A 21,355-nucleotide genomic window follows, 5' to 3' on the forward strand; every position below is an offset into this window, starting at 1 on the left:
GGAAATTACTTCTTTCAAACAGTCTTGAATCAGTGGAATTCATTACCTCAGAGTTTGGTCAATGCTAGGACATTGAGTAAAATTATGGAGGAGTTAGACAGATATTTAGTTCGTAATAAGTTGAAGAAGAGCAGGCAAAGTGGAGTTGAGGCTAAGAGGAGATCAGCTGTGATTGAATTAATGGAGGAATAGGCTTGAGGGGCTAAATTGTCTCCTCCTACCCTGAACTTAGTTGGCCAAAGTCTGACTGGTCAATCAGAATCAGGTGGCATTTCAAATTTGGAAATATCTTTCCAATTTTCGACATATGCCTTCAGCAACTACACCAATATTAAAGCCAAAGGCATTACGTGGCCATGGATGAGCCGCAGGTTTCATAAAAAGGCGCCAAACAACCAACGCACGTGACCCTCCCACTGCACATGTCCAGCTCCGGAATTCTCGCCGTTAAAAAAAAACAAAGATCGCGACATTTGGAGTTTGTGGTCTGATTGGCTGACGGTCACCTTACGTGGAGGTCAGCATCGCGAGATCTTATCAGCACGACCTTCTCGCTGCCTGGAAGTTGAATGGCGGCGGCTGTTTGTGGTGTGGAGGTTGTTATCCATGTTCTTGCTGTATTCGACCTCAGAGACGCCGCTTTATTGAAGCCCTTTGTTCATATTTTGTTTTAAAAGAGCTGAGTGGGTCTCTGCGGTAAGCGAGTAAAATTTTGGTCCGGTTGGGGAGGCTCAGCCGACCATAGCAACCACCGGAGCCTCGGGAGATGCCGGTGGCTGGAGCCTTCGGCTTGGGGCGAGGGTTCGGGGAGGGAACCTGTTAATTCGATAAACCCAGGATTCAGCTGTCTAACCCGGAGTCACCTTCGGATCTGTGAGTGTCCTGTTAATCCTGCAACTTTCATAAACATAGGGAGCCCTCAGAAGTTCAATTTAACCTACCACTACAGAGCAATCTATTAGCACCTCAAAACCATGACTTAATTTGTCAATTAAGGGTGTTTTATAAACCCTTAAATCTCAAACTATCAGATTTTTCTGTTCAGATGTTGTTACACGCCCCTGGAGCATATGAGACTTGAACCTGGGTTTCCTGGGCCAGAGGTGAGACACTACCATTACCACAAGTGCCCTAATCCCAAATTAAATCTGAGAATTTATTAATGAGGTTAATTTGTCAATTTAGGGTGATCTCCAGTTTAGTCTGTTAATCTGTGGTAATTTGAATTGCTGGAAATCACAAGTGTCATGATGTAGAGGAGGCCATTCGACCCATCATTTGCTGCTTCAAATGAGCATTATTACCAAGAGCCCATCTCCTTTTTACCCATACCGTTGCACATCATTCTGCCCAAATAATAATCAAAAGCCCTATTGAATGCTTCAATTAAGCCTGCCTCCTACTTCCACAGTGTATTACACACCCTAACCACTCATTGTGTGAAAAAGTATTTCCTCATCCTATTTGCTGTCTTGCAAGTCACTAAATCCATGCCCTCTTATTGTTCTTTTTTACAAGCAGGAACAGTTTTTCCCTACCCACTCTATCCAGCCTGCTAATGATTTTGAAAATCTCTCTGATCTCCTCTTAGCCTTTTTTCCAAACAGACTATCCCAATAACTTTAGTCTTTTGCACATGACTGAATTCCTTCAGCCCTGAAATCATTTTTGTAAATTGCTTCTACGCACTATCCAATGTGTTCACGTGCTTCCTATAATGTGGTGCCCAGAATTGTACACAATACACCGGCTGAGGTCTAACAAGTGTCTTATACAAATTTAACATCACCTTTGTTCTTGTACTCTATGTCCCTATTAATAAAACTAAGAACACTGCTTCATTAACGGCTCGCCACACGTGTCCTTCCAACTTTAATGATTTGTACACAGATGTACCCAGGTCCTTCTGCTGCTGTGTGCCCTTTGATGTTTTTCTATGTTCTTCCTCACATGTCTGCATTTAAGTTCATCTGTCACCTATCTGTACATTCACCAACTTTGAGTTCTACATCATCCTCCTCACTATTTATATATTTTTTCAAATTTTGTGTCATCTGTAAACTTTGAAATTGTTCCCTTCGTACCAAAATCAAGATGATTGATATGCATCAGGAAAAGCAAGCTACCAATGCTGATCCCTGGAGGACTCCACTAAAACGGACCCCTAGCCCAACAAAAATCCATTGACCATTACTCTGATCGCACAGATGATTTTGTAAGCTTGTTGCCACTGTCTCTTTTATTCTATGACCTATAACTTTCCTGTCAAGTCTGTTGTGTGGCACTGTATCAAACATCTTCTGGAAGTCCATATACATCAGTGCTACCTTCGAGTCTTTTTCTTATGACACCAAAGTTAATCAAACAACATTTTCCTATTATAAATCTGTGCAGACTTTCCTAATCAATCCACCTTTTTCAAGATGACTAGTAATTCTATCTTGAATAATTGTTTCTAAAAGCTTCCCCACTGCTGAAACTGCTTGGTCTGTAATTGCCGGGATTATCCTTACAACGTTTTTTGAACGTGGCCACATGTTTGCAATTCTCCAGTCTTCTGGCATCTCTCCTGAGTCTAGGGACGACGGAAAGATTATGATCAATACCCCTGCAGTTTCCACACTCATCTCCTGCAGTATCCTTGGATGAATCTCATCTGGTACCTTCTCCGTTTTTAAGTACCAGTAGTTTATCCAACACTTAATCACACGTTACATGTGGGCATTGCTGGCTGGGCCAGCATTCGTTACAAGTGGGCATTGCTGGCTGGGCCAGCATTCATTGTCCATCTCTAGTTGCCCTTGAGAAAGTGGTGGTGAGCTGCCACCTTGAACTGCTGTAGTCCATGTGCAGACCCACAATCCCGTTAGGAAACAAATTACAATGTTTTGACTTCTTCCTGAATGACAGAACTTTTTCCTCTATCGCTGAGGTCTTGTTCGCATCTACCTTTTTAGTAAAGACAGATGCTAAGTATTCCATTAACACTTCAGCCATACTGCCTGCTTCCTGGTGGAAGTTCTCTTTTTGGTCTCTAATCGGCCCTGTTCCTTTTTTTAAACCACTCATCCTCTTTATATACCAAAAGAAGACTTTGGAACATCTATCTATGTTTGCTGTCAGTCTTTTCTCGTAATTTCTCTTAGTTTATTTTATTTGCTTTATCATCGTCTTTCTGAACCTCTGTATTCTTCTTGATACAGAATTGTGTTATCTATCTGGTATCTCTCATAACCATACTTTTTCTTCTTTCTTAATTTCTATCTTCTTTGTCATCCTAGGAGTTCTGAATATATTTATCCTACCTTTCCCATTTGAGGGAATGTACCATGACTTTCCTCAAATCATCTCCTCTCTGAGATAGTCCACTGCACAATTACAGGTTTTTCCCCCAAGAGCTTCTTGTTCCAGTCTATCCTGCTGAGCTCTGTTCTTACCTGATGGAAGTCTGCAGTCTGCCAGTTGGTAGACTATAGACTACACCTAGCAATGTAATCGTACTCTTTTTGTTCCTTAGCTGCAGGCAAATTGATTTGGCTGAATGAACTGTGCAGATTTAATGGACCTAAAGTTCATCTTTTGTTGTTCTGTGATTTTATAACCTATTAAGCTTGCAGTCTTTGTAGTCTCTGGGATCCTAGTGATTGTAACAAGCAGGAGATAGTGTCTGTGGAGTGATTGACAATCTGGTCATTTAAGTCGTTGGCTAGTGGATTAGACAGATTTGGTAGAGAAAAGCAATATACAGTGAAAGATACAACGCTAAGTGGGTGCATGAATTTGGGGTTTATGTACAAGAATTATTGTAGGTTGGAGGGCAAACTGAGAAAGTGCTACAAAAGGCGTATGCGATCCTGGCCATTGAGTAGAGATTAGGTCTATTGATCGAGGAAGTGATGTTAAATGCCAGCTTGGAGTATTGTATCTGGTTAGGCATCACACTTTGCAAATGTGAATGCATTAAAGAAAGTGTAGAGAAATTTACAACAATGGTTTCAATCATGTTGATTGATTGGAAAAGTAGTGGTTGTTTTTAAAGAAGAGAAGACCTCTAAATCATGAGAATCAAAAGAGCTGCAAATGCTGTAAAGCAGAGGCAAACATGGAAATTGCTGGAAAATCTCAATAGGTCTGGCAGCATCTTTGGAAAGGTTCTGAGGAAGGGTCATTAGATTAACTCTGATTTCTCTTCTCAATTGTTGCCATTTCTAGCAATTTCCATTTTTGTCTCTAAATCACGAGAGGTCTTAACAGGTTAGAGAGAAACTATTCCTAATGGTGGGAGGATTGAGAGCCAGATGAAACTCTTTTAAGGTGAATAGCTGAAGAAGCAATAGTACATGAGGAAACATCCTTAAATGCAGTTAACAGGTAGCCTCCAATATACAATGTCCGAGAGTCCAATGGAGGCAAAAATCATCATGGGTTTCAAAAGTGAACTGGATAATTAACTGAAGGCAGAAGTTTGCTAAGCTGTGAGAAGAGAATGGTGGGAGTTCTACTTCTGTAATCTTTTGCAGAGACAAAGGGTCAAATGGTCTCGTGTAGTAACTACTCTTTGATTGCTAATCCATAGATTATGACAGTGTTGGTTTCAAATAATACTATGGCTACAGAGTGTTTTCAGGCATTGTTCAGATAGGAATGTTGCAGTAGAAATACTGTTTCATTTGGGCATCAATTCAATTTTTAAAATTCATTCATGGTATGTAGGCATTGCTGGCTCTACCAGTGTTTTTCTGCCCATCCCTAGTTGCTGTGTAGAAGGTGGTGGTGAGCTGCATTCTTGAATTGCTGCAGTCCATTAGATGTAGGTCCAGCCGCAATGCCATTGGGGAGAGAGTTCCAGTATTTTGACCCAGACATACTGAAGGAACAGCAGTATATTTCCAATCAGGATGATGAGTGACTTGCAGGTGGTAATGTTTTCATGTATCTGCTGCTCTTGTCCTTCTAGATGGTAGTAGGTTTAGAAGGTGCAGTCTACAGAACCTATTCTGCAGTGGATCTTTTATATGTTGTCAGTTAATGGACTGCTTTGTCCTGATGAGATCAAGCTTTTTGAGTATTATTGGAGCTTCACTTGTAAGTGAGGAGTATTCCATCATAGTCCTAGCTTGTAGGTGGTGGACAGGATTTGGGGAATCAGGATGTGAATTACTTGTTCCAGGATTCCAAGCTTCTGACTTGTTCTTGTAGCCATATGTTTATAGTCCACTTCAGTTTCTGTTCAGTATTAGTCCACAGAATGTTTATAGTGGGATTAGTGTTGGTAATTAGTGTTGAAGGTTGGGTTTCATTTTATAGTTATTGCTTGGGGCTTGTGTGACTGAATTTTACTTGGCATTTGTCATCCCATATCTAGATATTGTCCAGGTCTTGCTGCATTTGGACCTCGTTTCCTTGCCCATGTTTGACCAGATGTCCGGAAACCTCGGGGTTTGGAGTCAACGTTGAGGTCTCCCAGGGAACCTGCTCCTGACTGTACCACTCTATACCATTGTGCCAGCACCTCTGTCCCACTTTCAGGACAGACCCATGCGATAGTGTTGTCTGGTACATTGTGTGTAAGGTGTGACTCTGTGAGTAAGACTAATTCAGGCTCTTGCTTGACTAGTCAGTGCGATAGCCCTCCCAATTTTGCCACTAACCCCAGGAGAGATACATTTGTAAGGAGGAGCTCAGCAGGTCTATCGGCATCTGTGAAGAGAAATCAGAGTTAATGTTTTGGGTTAACTCTGATTTCTCTTCACAGATGCTGACAGACCTGCTGAGCTTTTCCAGCAACTTCTGTTTTTGTTTCTGATTTACAGAATCCGTAGTGCTTTTGGTTTTTGTTTGCGAGGAGGACTTTGCTGGGTTAACAGGGCTGTGTTTGCTATTTCTGATGCTGTGGTCAATGCCAGTTGGTGTCCTTTGAGACTTGCCAGAGGTTGATACAATTGGGTGGCTTGTTAGGCCATTTCATGGGCAGTTAGGAGTCAAGCACATTGCTGCAAGTCTGGAATTAAGTACAGATGTGTGGGCAAGGAATGCTGCTTTCCTTCCCTAAAGGACATTAGTGAACCAGATGGGTTTTTCTGATAAACAACAATGGCCGTTGTTATTCTTTCAATTCCAAGTTCTACAATTTGCTATTGTGAATTTGAATCTGGATCTCCAGAACCATTACCTGAATTACTAGTACAGTGACAATACTATCATCCCCCCGAGTCCCTTGAAAATCTTTTTGTTGTGATTTTAACCTAGTCACTGGCTTCCAGTGCTCATAGTGGATGTAATTCATAGGATTGTTTAAGAGACTGTGGAATGTTTGCTCGCATTTTATGCCATTCTGTCAGTACTGCTTTTTCTCACTCATTGCTTACATTTTCTAAAATCAAGAAAATGTGGCTTTCCTTGCAGGAGTTGACAGAATGTATGCAGTGTATCGCCAAGCGCACCCCCCGACAGGGATTGAATTTGCTATCTACTGCAGCTTCTTTTCAAACACTGAGCGAAATCTTGTGGTGGCTGGAACATCGCAGCTGCAGGTTTACAGGTTGATCCATGATGCAGAGGTGAGTTTCAATGAAAATTCAAAATATTGATTATTTGGAAATTTGTAACTTTGCCTGAAATAAACCTAGAAACATGAGGGGCAGGAGTAGGGCATTGAACCATTCTTTCCTGGCCATCTCGCTATGGATGGCCTTCTCCCTCATTGCCATTTTCCCATGCTGTCCTGTCATCCCTTGATATCGCTTCCATTTAGAAATCTGTTGATCTCTGTTTAGAGCATTGAGAATGATATTTCCCTACCCTTGCAGGCTGTAACAACTCCAAAAATTCACCACCCACTGATGAAAATGTTCCTCCTCATCTCAGTCTTGAATGATTTACCCCTTAGTCTGAGACTGCCCCAACTGGTCTAGACCCCAACCAGGGGAAACATCCTCTCTGAAATCACCCTTTCTAGTCCTTAAGAATTTTGCAAGTTTTAATGCAATCACCTCTTATTCTTCTAAAGTCTAGAGAATACATGCTCTGTCTCCCTCAATCTCTATTTGTAAGTTAATGTGGTTAAGTTTAGGGACAGTGAAGAAGGTTATCTCAGAGTAAAAGGGGACCTTGATCAGATGGGCCAATGGATCGGGAACTGGCAGATGGAGTTCAATTTAGATAAATGTGAAGTATTCTATTTTGGTAAGGCAAATCAGGGCAGGACTTGTACGCTTAATGGTAAGGTCTTTGGGAATGTTGTCAAACAAAGAGACCTTGGGATGCAGGTTCTTAGTTCCTTGAAGGTGGAGTCACAGGTAGATGGGGTAACAAAGAAGGCATTTGGTATGCTTGCCTATATTGGTCAGTGTATTGAATATAGGAGTGGGGATGTCATGTTGCGGTTGTACAGGACACTTGTTAGGCTACTTTTTGAATACTGCATTCAGTTCTGGTCTACCTGCTACAGGAAAGATGTTAAAGTTGGAAGGGTGCAGAAAAGATTTACAAGGATGTTGCCAGGGTTGGAGGTTTTGAGCTATAGGTAGAGGCTGGATAGGCTGTGACTATTTTCCCTGGAGCATCAGAGGCTGAGGGGTGACCTTATAGAGGTTTTTAAAATCATGAGGGTCATGGGTAGGGTGAATAGCCAAGGTCTTATCTTCCCAGGGAGGGGGAGTCCAAAACTAGAGGGCATAGGTTTAAAGTGAGAGGGGAAAGATTTAAAAGAGGCATAAGGGGCACCGATATCGCACGGAGGTGGTGTGTGTATGGAATGAGTTGCCAGAAAAGATGGTGGAAGCTGGTATAAGTACAAAATTTAAAAGGCATCTGGATGGGTGCATGAATGGAAAGGGCTTAGAGGGACATGGGCCAAATGCTGGAAAATGGCACTAGATCAATTTAGGATATCTGGATGCCTGGACGAGTTGGAACGAAGAGTCTGTTTCTGTGCTATATAACCCTCTGATTCTATATCCCAGTGAGGAAGAAAGGTTCTAGGAAAGGGCTAAGTCAACCATAATCAACCAAAGAAGTTTAGGATAGTGTCAAATTGGGAGGAAAAGAATACAATGTGGCAAAGGAGACTCATAAGCCAGATGATGGAAGTTTAAAAAGCCGATGAAAGACAACCAAAAAAATTAAGAGGGAAGTAAATAAACTTTGAAGGAGACCTAACAAGTAATACAAAAGAAACAGATAGCAAGTGCTTCTTGAAAAATATATGTAAGAAAGATGTCAAAATGAACATAGGGCCCCTAAGAGGCTGGCGAAGTTAAAATGGGGAATGATTAAATGGCAGAGGAATTGAACAAATACTTTATATTGGCCAGCATTTATTGTCCATCCCTAATTGCTCTTGTGAAAATGAGCTGTCTTCTTGAATTGCTGCAGTCCACATGCTATAAGTTGACCCACAGTACCCTTAAGGAGGGAATTCCAGGATTTTGACAGCAACAGTAAAGGAGTGGCAGCATCTTTCCAACTGAGCATGGTGAATGGCTTGAAGGGGAACTTGCAGGAGTTGGTATTCCCATGTATCTGTTATAGTTTGGAAGGTGCTAAAGATGCTTGGTGAATTTCTGCAGTGCATGTTGTAGATAGTGCATACTGCTGCTCCTGAGCGTCGGTGTTGGAGGGAGTAGATGCTTATGGATGTGATGCCCATCAAGTGGGCTGTTTTGTCCTAGCTGATGTCAAGCTTCTTGAGTGTAGCTGGAGCTGCATCCATCCAGGCAAGTGGGGAGTATTCCATCACACTCCTGACTTGTGCCTTATAGATGGTGAACAGGCTGTGGGAAGTCAGGAAGTGAGGTACTTGCAGTATTCTTAGCCTCTGACATGCTTTTGTATCCACTCTGTCTGATGCGTCCAATTAATTTTCATTGTCATTGGTAACCTAAAGGATGTTGATTGTGGGAGATAATGGTAACAATAGAATGTCAAGGAGCGGTAGTTAGATAATCTCTTAGTGGAAATGGTCATTTCTGGCCTTTGTGTGGTGTGAATGCAAGTTCCCACTTGTCAGCCCAAGCCTGGATATTGTCCAGATCTTGTTGCATTTGAAATTGGACAGCTTCAGTATCTGAGGAGTTGCAGATGGTGCTGAACATCGTGCAATTATCGGCGAACATCCCCACTTCTGATCTTGTGATGGGGGGGGTGGTAATTGATGAAGCTGCAGAAGATCATAGAATCATAGAAATCTCTACAGAGTGGAAACAGGCCCTTCGGCCTGACAAGCCCACACCAAACCTCAGAGCATCCCACCCAGACCCATCCCCCTATAAACCACCTAATCTACACATCCCTGAACACTATGGGCAATTTAGCATCCTTTGGGCCCAACAAGTCCACACCGCCCCTCCGAAGAGCATCCCACTCCAACTCATTCCCCTAACCCTGCATTTCCCCATATCTAACCCACCTAACCTGCACATCCCTGGACACTATGGGACAATTTAGCACAGCCAATCCACCCTAACCTGAATATCTTTGGACTGTGGGAGGAAACCGGAGCACCCAGAGGAAACCCACACAGACACGTGGAGAATGTGCAAACTCCACACAGACAGTCACCCAAGGGTGGAATCGAACCCGGGTCCCTGGTGCTGTGAGGCAGCAGTGCTAACCACTGAGCCACCGTGCCGCCCAAAACCTGATTCCCTGACCAGGTTGGTTGAGTCTAGGCCACTGCCTGAGGAACTACTGCAGAGATATCCTGGAACTGAGATGACTGACTTCCATCAACCACAACCATCTTCCTACATGGCCAGGTATGACTCCAACCAACGGAGTTTTTCCCTGATTCCTGTTGAATTCAATTTTGCTAGGGCTCCTTGATGCCCCTCTTGGTTGCATATGATCTTGATTATTTTTTAATATATTCATGGGATCTAGGTATCATTTATTGCCTAACCCTAATTGACGAGAGGGTAGTTAGGAGTCAGTCACATTGCTGTGGGTCTGCAGTCAAGGGTTGTCACTCTGACCTCACCTCTGGAATTCAGCTCTCACGTTTGAACCAAGGCGCTATTGAGGTTTGTGGCCCTGTCAGAAACTAAACTGGGCTTTACTGAGCAGGTGTTGCTTGATCACACAATCCGTCACTTTACTGATGATCATGACTAGACTGATAAGGTTTATTTGGCTGCATTGGATGTCCTGCTTTTTGTTACAAGACATAAGCCCCTTAAGAATACTGTATGTTATGATGAGATCACTTATCCTTCTAAACACCAGTGAGTGGAGTCTTGACCATTGCTAATAAGACAGTCTCTCCACACCAGGGATCATCCTCATGAGCCTTCTCTGAACTGACGTCAACAAAATATCTTCCCTTAAGTAAGGGGACCAAAACTGCTCACATTACTCCAGTTGTGGTATCACCAGCAACTTGTATGATTGCACTAAGACTTCCCTACTCTTATACTCCAATCCTCTTGAAAGAAGAACCAACATTCCGTTGTTCTTCCTGATTACCTCCTGCACTTGTGTGCTAGCTTTCTGTGTTTCATGTAGAAGTACGTTGAAGTCCCATTGTGTTGCAGCTTTCAGTAGCTTTTCTCCATTTAAACAATATTTGTCCTGGCATGCCCTCCTTAAGTCTTCATTGAATCAGGGTAAATCTCCTGGCTTGATGATTAGTAGAGTGGGGGTACACCGGTCCTTGAGATTGCATATTTTGTTGGAGTTTGATTCCGCTGCTGTTCATGGCCCACAGTCACTGGTGGATGTCCAGTTTTGAGTTGCTAGATCTGTTCAAAGTCTGTCCCATTTAGCACGATGATAGTGCCACGCAACTTGATGTATGTTACTATTAATATGAAGGTGGGACTTTGTCTCCACATAGACTGAATGGTGGTCGCTCCTTGGTGGATAGATGTATCTGCAGCAGGCGGATTGGTGAGGATGAGTTCAGATATGTTTTTCCTTGTTGTTTCCCTCACCACCTGCTGCAGACCCAATCCATTAGCCATGTCCTCTAGAGCTTGATTAGTAGTGCTGCTGCCAAATCACTCTTGGTGGACATTGAAATTCCTCGCCCAGAGTGCATTCTGTATCCCTACTTCCCTCCGTGCTTCTCTATGCTGAACAAAACTCAGAGGAAGATTTGTTTCATTAGCTAAGGGAGGAAGGTTTGTGGTAATCAGCAGAAGGATTCTTTGCATATATTTGACCTGATGCTGTGGGACTTCATGGTGTCCAGAATCCATGTTGAGGACTCCCAGGGCAGTGCTCTTCTGACTGTCTACCACTGCTGCCACCTCTGTTGGATCTGTCCTGCTGGAGACTAGTTCAGTCAAGGCAGCCACATTGTTGTGGGTCTCAAGTTACACGTTGGGTAAGGCTAGGTAAGAAAGGCAGCTATTCTTCCCTAAAGGATATTAGTGAGCCATCGCTGTGTAATCAAGTGCTGTTTGATAGCATTGCTAATGACACATTCCATCACTTTACTGAATGATTTGGCCACTCTGAATTTGTCTTTTTTTTTGTATAAAGGATATATCTGGGAAATTTTCTACATTGTTTGGTAGATGCCAGTGTAGCTGTGTTGGAATGTCTAGATCGAGTTTTCAATACTTAGAGCTGGAATGGTTTCAGGGAAATAGAAATTATGACTTGGAGCTGTGGCTGTTTTCTCCCAATGAACGTCAATCTTAAACGGCCCCATCTAAGTAAGAAGTAATTGATTTGAAACACTAACTGTTTTTCTCTCTCCATAGATATTTTCGCACCCATTGATTATTTCCAGTATTTTTGTTTTAGTTATCCTTTAATTGGAGTATATTGCTTCTGATTTGGGGATTAATGCTGTTTCTTTCTTTTATACTTGCAGAGCTCTGTGAAAGGAGATAAGTCTTCAGGTACTGCTGCATTCTTTCATACAGATATTTAACAGCTGCTAGTTATTCAGCACTTCTGAAAATGATGGGTTGTTCCAGAAAACAATTATCAGACTTGTGTTAGCTGAATGGGTAGCACTCCTTCTGAGGCAGAAGATTGTGGATTCAGATCACACTCCAAAGATTTAATCAGCAAATATAGACCAATCTAGATCTAGTATTGACAGAGCACTGCACTGTTTGTTGGAACATTTAATTGAGTTTCTGTGCCCATAGAAGTTCCCATGGTCAATTTAGAAACAAAAGCAAAAGATTTCTTTCTGGTGTCTTGGCTAATATTTCTCCCTCATCAAGCATTAAGAGAATAAGTAGTTGCTTGCTAGTTACAGAGCTTGAATCTTGTTCTATAAAGAGATGCCTTGCCAAAACATTTTTGTCTTGCAATAATCCGGACAAAGCAAAAATTTCAAATTTTAACCAATCGCAACAATATATTCTGTTATGTGCCAATTCAGAAATTGCCGATTCTCAAGCCCCACTACTGCTCTGGTATCCACAGAAGATAGTGATCTAATCAAAACAAAGTACCTGATTTCCCTGTCTGTTGGAATTAAGTTGCAGAAAATTTTGACAAGGTTCATTTAATTAACAAGAGCTAATGTATATTACAACAGAATCACAAGTAACCAGCCGTGAGATACCAGCTTATGGATCTACTAGTTAAAACTTTAACCTCCTTTTTAAAACTCCTGTGCTGCTGCTGGTATTGTGAACATTGATACACAGTACCTATTCAATTCCTTTATTCATTCACGGGATGAGGGTGTCGCTGGCTGGGCAGCATTTATTGCCCATCTCTAATTGCCCAGAGGGCAGTTCAGAGTCAACCACATTGCTGTGGGTCTGGGGTCACATGTAGGCCAAACCAGGTAAGGATGGCAGTTTCCTTCCCTAAAGGACATCATCAATGGATTCATGATCATGATTAGATTCTTAATTCCAGATATTTATTGAATTCAAATTCCTCCATCTGTCGTGGTGGGATTCGAACCCGGATCCCCAGACATTATCCAGGTCTCTGGATTAACAGTCTAGTGATAATACCACTGGGCCATTGCCTAGTTCCTCTGCCATTTCTTTGTTCTCCATTAGTACCTTTTACAACCTCATTTTCTCGTAGTCCAATGTCCACTCTTGTCTCTCTTGACTTTTATAAGCACAAAAAAAACTGTTGCAGTCTTCTTTTATATTTTGAAGTAGCTTACCCTCATTTCATTCCCTCCCAATTTGTTAGTTATCCTCTGGTTTTTATAAGACTCCCCAATCCTCTGGCTTCGAAGTAATCTTCACCACATTGCGTGCTTTTTCTTTTGCTTATATGCTGACCCTGACACTCTTGTCATCATCTTGCCCTTAGTATGTTTCTTCATCCTTGGGATGAATTTCTGCTGCCTCCTGCATTACCCCCAGAAATTCCTTCCATTCCTGACCCACCATCTTCCCTGCTAGGCTCCCTTTCCAATCAATTCTGGCCAGCTCCTCTCTCCTCGTTGCAGTTACCTTCACTGTACTGTAATACCATTATATCTGATTCCAGCTTCTTCCTCTCAAACTGCAGGTGAATTCTATCATGTTGTGGTCACTGCCCCCTAGGGATTCCTTCATCTTCAGCTCCCTAATGAATTCTGCCTCATTACACATCACCATGTCCAGAATTGCCTGTTCTCTAGTTGGCTGTACTGCAAGCTGCTCTTTTTAAAAAAAAAAAAAAAAAAATCTCATATACGTTCTATGAATTCCTTTTCTTGAGATCCACTACCAACCTGACTTTCCCAGTCCACCTGCATATTGGAGTCCCTCATGATTATTCTAATAATGCGTTTCTTACAAGCCTTTTTGATCTTCTGATTTATCTTTTGCCACACATACTGACTACTGCAAGAAGGCCCATAGATAACTTCCTGCAGGGTTTTTTTCCCTTTGCCTTTCCTCAACTCTACCCATACAGATTCTATACCATCTGAGTCAATATCACTTCCTGCTATCGATTTAATTTCATTTCCTACTAACAAGGGAGGCCACCACTGCCTGTCTTCTGCCTGTCCCCTTGATAGATCCCACATCCTTGGATACTTACTTCCCAACCCTGATTCCCTTGGAACCATGTTTCTGTGATGCCCACAACGTTGTACTTGCCAATTCGTATCTGTGCTATAAGCTTATTGACCTTGTTTCATATACCGGGTGCATTTAAGTACAATTCTGCATTGACTGTTCCCTTCTCATAATGTCCCCATATCTGCAGTGCTTGAAGTTAGATTCCTGATCTTTTCTATACTCTGTCTATTACTTATCTTGGAGACTTTAATAATCTCTAAGGCTTCCCCAACTAACCCCTTAACATTTTTCCGTGATTTTCAATGCAACTGCATCCCTGCACTGCCTAGTTCAAAGAAGGAAGGGAGCCAGACGATAGAAAACTAGAGGCTGATTAGCCTGATCTTGGTTGTTGGTAAGATTTTTAGAATTCATTATTAAGGATGAGATTATGGAGTACTTGAAAGTGCATGGTAAAATAGGGCTGAGTCAGCATGGCTTCATCAAGGAGAGGTCATGCCTGACAAATCTGTTAGAATTCTTTGAGATGATGAGCAAGTTAGACGAAGGAGAACTAGTGACATAATCTATTTGAATTTCCAGAAAGTCTTTGGTGGCAATCATTTAAACTCGAAGAATGTCACCTCATGCCAGCTTGAAGATGGGTGATGCTGGACTCTCCAAAGAATGCTCATCAGTGTTGACTGATATGGCCTTGGTGGGTGGGGTGGTGGGATGGCACAAGTCAGTTATGGTAAGGGGAAAAGCCTTTGCTGTTAAGGGCTGCTATCTTTCCTACCTCTGTTTACTCTTCAACTTGAAAAAGTTGATATTCTTAAACGTTTTACATTGCCAGTGAGTTATGGTTGGAAATTCAAACTAGGGCAACGTTAAAAATAAAAACCAAAAGAACTGCGGATGCTGTAAATCAGGAACAAAAACAAAGTTGCTGGAAAAGCTCAGCAGGTCTGGCAGCATCTGTGAAGGAGAAAACTGAGTTAACGTTTCAGGCCCGGTGACCCTTCCTCAGAAGCCAGACCTGCTGGTCTTTTCCAGCAACTTTGTTTTTGTGCAATGTTAAAACTGTTCATGCGTTTTGTCAGAAATTTGATGAAGACAGCTCCGAGAACTTTGCCTGCAAATAGTTAAACCATACAGTGAGAGATACATACTTCATCTTAGGTTGGTACGAAAAATTGTCATAAGTCAGAATTATGCTCACATTGATGAATGTCTGTCTCCTGTGTAGAGGTTAAAGGCCGGAAAGAGAAGCTGGAGCAGATGGCATCTTTTTCACTCTTTGGAAATGTCATGTCCATAGCTAGCGTCCAGCTTGCAGGTTCCAAGCGGGATGCGCTCCTCCTCAGCTTCAAGGATGCCAAGGTAAGCTGACATGTATGTATGTATGTTTTGTATGTGTGTTCTCTCATGTTTAGAAGGTTGATGGGTGAACTGGTATTTAAAATGTTAAAATAATTCCCAAGGGTAGATAGAAATTATTCTCTCTGCAGAATTCCAAAAGAAAAAAGTATGATCTTATAATTAAAACCATTCCAGTCCCTTAAGAAGTGCTATTTTTCTCACGCAAAGGGTGCTGGCAATCAGTTGAAATGTCCAAGGCAGAGATTGGTGGGTTTTTGTTGAGTAAGCGTATTTTGTAGCCTTTATGAAAGGTGGTGAATTGACATAATGTAAAAAATCAGTCATGATTGAATGGAATGGTGGAACATACTCCAGAGAATGAATGAATTCCTCCTGTTCCTTTGATATCCCAAGTTCTGATACTTCAGTATTTAATAGTCATAGAGCTGTACAGCATGGAAACAGACCCTTCAGTTCAACTTGTCCATGCTGACCAGATATTCTAGATTAATCTAGTCCCATTTGCTAGCATTTGGCCCATATCTTGTAAACCCTTCCGATTCATATACCCATCCAGATGCTTTTTAAATCTTGTAATTGTACCAGCCTGCGACACTTCCTCTGGCAACTCATTCCATACGTGCACCATCCTCAGTCCTAAGTTTTTCTTATCCATTGCTTGGTTCTTATTGAAAATCTTGACTTGAGGTTAGCAAAGAGCTGTTGTTGATGCCGTTCTCTCGTGAGCATATATTTTCTAAACAGCAAACCAGTTAATCATGAAACAGCTTGAACTGTTTGCAACAATTTAAGTTTGGATTTAGACTTTGTCAGGCACCCAAGGATTCAAGATATGTATGAATGGAGTCAATCGGAAATTAAGTTCTTTGGATCCAGACCTGCAAAGTGGCTACTACAGCTCCCAGAAACACACATTCTTAACGGTGCATATATCCTTCAGACCACAGCTTCGTATGGCATGTAGATGATTTTGTCTTCTACAATATTTAAAGATGCCCTGGTGCAGGATGATCTGAGTTTATTTTTTACCACTGTCTCTCCTTTGTTTTAAGCTGTCTGTGGTTGAGTATGACCCTGGAACCCATGACCTGAAAACACTCTCACTGCATTACTTTGAGGAACCTGAACTGAAGGTAGGATCTCAGTTATACGAGTATCCGAGTGCTTGTGATGTACATGATTGTGACGCAGTAGAATGAGATCTTTAGTCCTTTGATCCCATTGTGTTCTTTTTTGTTACAGATTTTAGTTTTTCTTTTCGTCTTTTTGATTTAGAAAGTAAAGTGGCTAAGCTTATTATTACCAGTAAGGGTGTTGGGAGATATTTGAATTTAAGGGCCAGTAGTTAGGCAGGCAGGAAGAGGAAAGATTGAGGATGGAAAGGAATTCCACAGCTCTTGACATTCTGGAAAAGGAGAGGGGAATAGTTCAGTTTTGATTTCAATACTTGAGTGCCAATAAGCGAACAATTAGTGTGCAAAATCTAGCTGGGGCAATTTGTGAGGTTAGATAAAGATATTTCTTCTTGTGGAAGATCAAAACAAGGGGTCATAATATCACCGAGCTAGCAGTTCAGGATGATGTCAGAAAGCATTTTTCTTCAGAGGTTGGTGGAAATTTGGAACTCTTTCTACTCTCAACAACTGTTGAGTCTGGAAGTCAATTGGAGCTTTTAAAATTAAGGTTAATAGATATTTATTGTAGAAATGAACCATTTTGGCCCAGCTGGCCTGTGATTTTATTTATACTTTGCAGAAACCACCTCCCAGCCAACTAAATGTAACTCTTTCAGTATATCTTTTTATTGATGCTATTTGACCCAACCATTGCAGAAGGCTCCAATTCCATATTTTAACTTTCAGGGTAAAGAAGATTCTGCTGAATTTCCTATTGAATTTCTAAAATAACTTCCTTACTTTCTGCCTGTTCTCTTTCTTGACAGGATGGTTTTGTGCAAAATGTTCACATTCCTTTGGTGCGTGTGGACCCAGATGGACGCTGTGCAGTGATGCTGATCTATGGAACACAGCTGGTGGTTCTGCCTTTCCGAAGGGACACCTTAAGTGATGAACAAGATGGCGTTATGGGGGAAGGGTAAGTTATGATTGAAAGAGAAAATACATTTATTATTGCATATTTAAAGTTCTTTTTGTCAATTTTTGTTTGTTCCTTCTCTGTCTTTGTTGTATTTGTCATGAAGTCATTGACATCTTATCTGTGGAGGTTTTGCCAATACTTATCTATGAAATTCAGATCCAAGTGGCAGTTTTTATATTTATTAATTCTTAAGGATAAATAATCACTTCTAAAGCCTGCACTACTTATGGTACTTATTGTGGTCAGTCACTGTCTTTACAAATGAGTTTGAGTTTGATTTATTGTCACATTTTACAGAGACACTGTGAAAAGTATTGTTTTGCGTGCTATACAGGTAGGGTGTACCACTCGAAGTGCGTCAGGGTAGTGGAACAGAGTGCAGAATATAGTGTCACAGCCACAGAGAAGATGCACAGAGAGAGATCAATATTAACATTTCAGAGAATGGGTTAATAGTTAAGTGTATTGTTATAGGCTTGGAGTCATGTAAAAGTTGACCAGTAAGGACAAACTGAAAGCTTGAACATTAACTGTCAGTTATCATCTAACTAGTACACTTTTCCTGGCAAAGCCTTTTAACAATCAGTCCATTTGCCAACCAATCAACACTCTCTTATACAGTAGAAAGATGTTGTTCTGCTTCACCTTGAGATGCTTCAAATATCCTGATGCATGCAAGGTGAAAAGCTTTGACACAATGTTTCTTCTTCCAGTAGTACTCACGTGTATGACCAAGTGTCTATTGGTAAGGACATGATTGAACCAGAAGGGTTTTTAAAAAATATTCTGGTATTGGACTGCTGCAGTGAAACTTGAGCTCATGTCTCAAGTGCATGCTTCCTGATTATTAGTCCAATAACTTAACCACAATACCACCTAGTATTTCCTGCAGAAGTTTGGTTCATGAACAATGGCCAGTTTGCCTAGGTGCTGACCAGTAGCAGTAAACACGCACTGCAGCAAATAGTCAACAGTTTAAGGAAGGCAGAAGTGAAAAACCAAATTTATTGAGAGGTGAAGTTTTGGAACCCAAACCTCTATCTTAGGATACTAAATGCACTGCTTTAAGTGAACTGCAGTTCTCCATGATTAGACAGAGGTTCACAGAGGATGGGGTAGTGATTCAGAAATATCAAGCTTGGCTTTTAAAAATTTCAAAGAAGGAAAGATTGAAAAGGGGAATAAGTGTTCATAAATTTGAATTGTGGAATCATAGAAATTTTATGGCAAAGAGGCCACATAGCTCATCTGTGCAAGCTGAAAAGCAAATCACTTGGCCTAATACCACTTTCTTCTAATTAACCTGTAGCCCTGCAGGTTATGGCACCTGAGGTGCCTATCTAGGTACATTTCATGCATTGAAGGTTTCTGCCTTTAATATCCTTTTCAGGCAGAGAACTCCAGACCCCACCAAGTATCTAGGTGAAAAGGTTTTTCTCATCTTCTGTCTAACCTTTCTACCAATGACTTTAACTCTATGCCCCTTGTCACTGGCTTCTCTGCTAAGGTAAGTAGGCCCTTCCAATCCATTTTATCCAAGTGCCTCATAATTTTTGACATCTCGATCAAATATTCCCTTAGCGTCCACTCCTACAAGGAGAGCAGACTCAACCTATTTCACCTTTGCTCATAATCTGAAAGGTTCCAACCCTGGCAGTATGCTCGCAAATCTCTGATCTCTCTTTAGTGCAATTGTATCCTCTCCATAATGAGCTGACTAGAACTGCACACACTACTCCAGTGTGGCCCAATGAATGACTCTATGGTTCAGCATTGCCTCCCTGCTGTATGTTCTGTATGCAGGGGATTGGTTAGCTCAGTTGGCTGTTGTGTGATGCAGAATGATGCCAACAGCGTGGATTCAATTCTCAAACCAGCTGAGGTTATCATGGAAGACACTCCTCCTCAACCTCTCCCCTTGCCTGAGGCCAGGTGAACCTCAGGTTAAACCTCTACCACCAGTCATCACTCTAATAAGAGTGCAGCCCTATGGTCTGGTAAGAATTTGGCAACATTTTTTTCTGTATAAAGGAAAAGATTCCATGAGCCTTATTAATCACCTTATGAGCTGTCCATACTACCTTAAGGAACTGTAGACAAATTTTCCTCACTTTCTCTATTCCTTTTTAGTGTTCTCCCGTTAATTATATATTCTTTTGCCGGGTTAGACCTGCCTAAATGAACCACATTGCTCTTCTCCAGGTTGAATTCCATTCACCACTCTTCTGCCCATTTGATGAATCCATTCATATCTTCCTGGAGTGCACAGTTTCTCTCCTTGCTATCGATCATGCAGCAAGTTTGTATTGTCTGTAAAGTTCTTGAGCATGCCCCTACGTTTTAGCCGAAGTCATGAATGTATACCATAAAATGGTTGAACCTACTAGCAAGTTTGAGGCAGATTTCTGTAGAGTGATAAAGTCAAGATATGGGGACAGCACAAGAAAGTGGCATTGAGGTAGATAATTGGCAAGATCTAATCAAATGATTCTGTCGGCTTGAGAGGCTGAATGACTACTCGTGCCTCTGTGTCCTGAGGAAGCCCACTGGAAACAGCCTTCTAATCGCAAAAATACTAATCAGCAGTTAGCTTTTGCTGTTAAGTAACCAATTTTGTATAAGACTATAAGGCATAGGAGCGGAGGTAATCTGTTCAGTTTGAGTCTGCTCTGCCATTCAATAAGATAATGGCTAATCTGATCATCCTGAATAGTATTTTCCTGCCTTTTCCCATAACCCTAATTCTTTTACTGATGAAAAATCTGTCTGCCTTGGCCTTGAATCTACTCAGTAGAATTGATCCAGCCTCAATGGTAATGAATTCTGTGGTAATGAATTTCACAGATTCATAACCCTCTGAGAATTGAAATTCCTCCTTATCTTTGTCTTCAATATGCAACCCCTTATTCTGAGATTATGCCATCTGGAGCTAGACTCTCCCACAAAGGGAAATGAACTTTCTGCATCTAGCCTGTCAAGTCCTCTAAGAATCTTTAAATGTTTCAATATGGTTTCCTCTTATTCTTCTATAATCCAAGAGCACAGGCTACTCAACCTTGTCTCTTAAGACAGCCCTGTTATCAGTCTAGACCATAGCATAAAATGGTACAGCACCGGAATGAGCCCTACGGGCCCACCATGCCAGCACCAACCATGATGCCAGTGGAATAGGATGCTATTGTAGTACAACTCTCAAAAGCAGCATATTTATGGAGCAAAATGTTGCATGAAGTCTGCTACTGTTTTTCAAATCCTGATGACTGCTGGTCAAAATATGCCTTGCTATGTTTCAATTTAAGGGCTAAATGTGTTTTTTTAAACAGTAGCAATAAGTTAGATTCTGCTGTTGCTGTTTTCATCTTATCAATAAACACTTACACCCACAGGCAGAAATCCAGTTTCCTCCCGAGTTATATCATTGACGTTCGAGAGCTGGATGAAAAATTGTTGAATGTGATTGACATGCAGTTTCTGTATGGTTACTATGAACCCACGTTACTCATCCTCTTTGAGCCTAATCAGACGTGGCCTGGGTATGTATACACTTCGATTTGTTTATTTGTTAACATGAACCGAGATACAGTGAAAAGTATTGTTTTGCATGCTAACCAGACGAATCATACCTTACATAAGTACATGAATAATAGAACAGAATGCAGAATATAGTGTTGCAGCTGCAGAGAAAGATCAACTCTCTAAAACGACAGGTCTGTTCATAAGTCTGATAGCAGTAGGGAATAAGCAGTTCTTGAATCTGTTGGTATGTGTTTTCAAACTTTTGTATCTTCTGCCAGATGGAAGAGGATGAAAGAGAATATAACCAGGATTGGAGGGGTCTTTGATTATGTTGGCTGCTTTCCCAACACAGCGGGATGTGTAAATGGGGTCATTGGAAGAAATAGTAGGAACTGCCGATGCTGGAGGCTGAGATAACAAGGTGTAGAGCTGGA

The 21,355-nt window shown here is 41.4% G+C and overlaps 1 protein-coding gene across 1 annotated transcript in view; it reads left to right on the forward strand.

Moving 5' to 3' along the window:
* Positions 1 to 549: 549 nt before the first annotated feature.
* LOC109918594 (cleavage and polyadenylation specificity factor subunit 1-like) overlaps positions 550 to 21,355 on the forward strand; it is a 46,973-nt gene continuing 26,167 nt past the window's right edge. The window contains exons 1-7 of the mRNA XM_048617662.1: positions 550 to 696; positions 6,406 to 6,560; positions 11,822 to 11,849; positions 15,175 to 15,308; positions 16,361 to 16,441; positions 17,251 to 17,402; positions 20,792 to 20,938. Coding sequence (XP_048473619.1) covers positions 6,417 to 6,560; positions 11,822 to 11,849; positions 15,175 to 15,308; positions 16,361 to 16,441; positions 17,251 to 17,402; positions 20,792 to 20,938 — 686 coding nt within the window. The 5' untranslated portion in view covers positions 550 to 696; positions 6,406 to 6,416. The remainder of the gene's footprint in view (positions 697 to 6,405; positions 6,561 to 11,821; positions 11,850 to 15,174; positions 15,309 to 16,360; positions 16,442 to 17,250; positions 17,403 to 20,791; positions 20,939 to 21,355) is intronic.

This window comes from Rhincodon typus, chromosome 2, assembly GCF_021869965.1.
Source record: "Rhincodon typus isolate 14 chromosome 2, sRhiTyp1.1, whole genome shotgun sequence".
Classification (NCBI taxonomy): Eukaryota; Metazoa; Chordata; class Chondrichthyes; order Orectolobiformes; family Rhincodontidae; genus Rhincodon; species Rhincodon typus.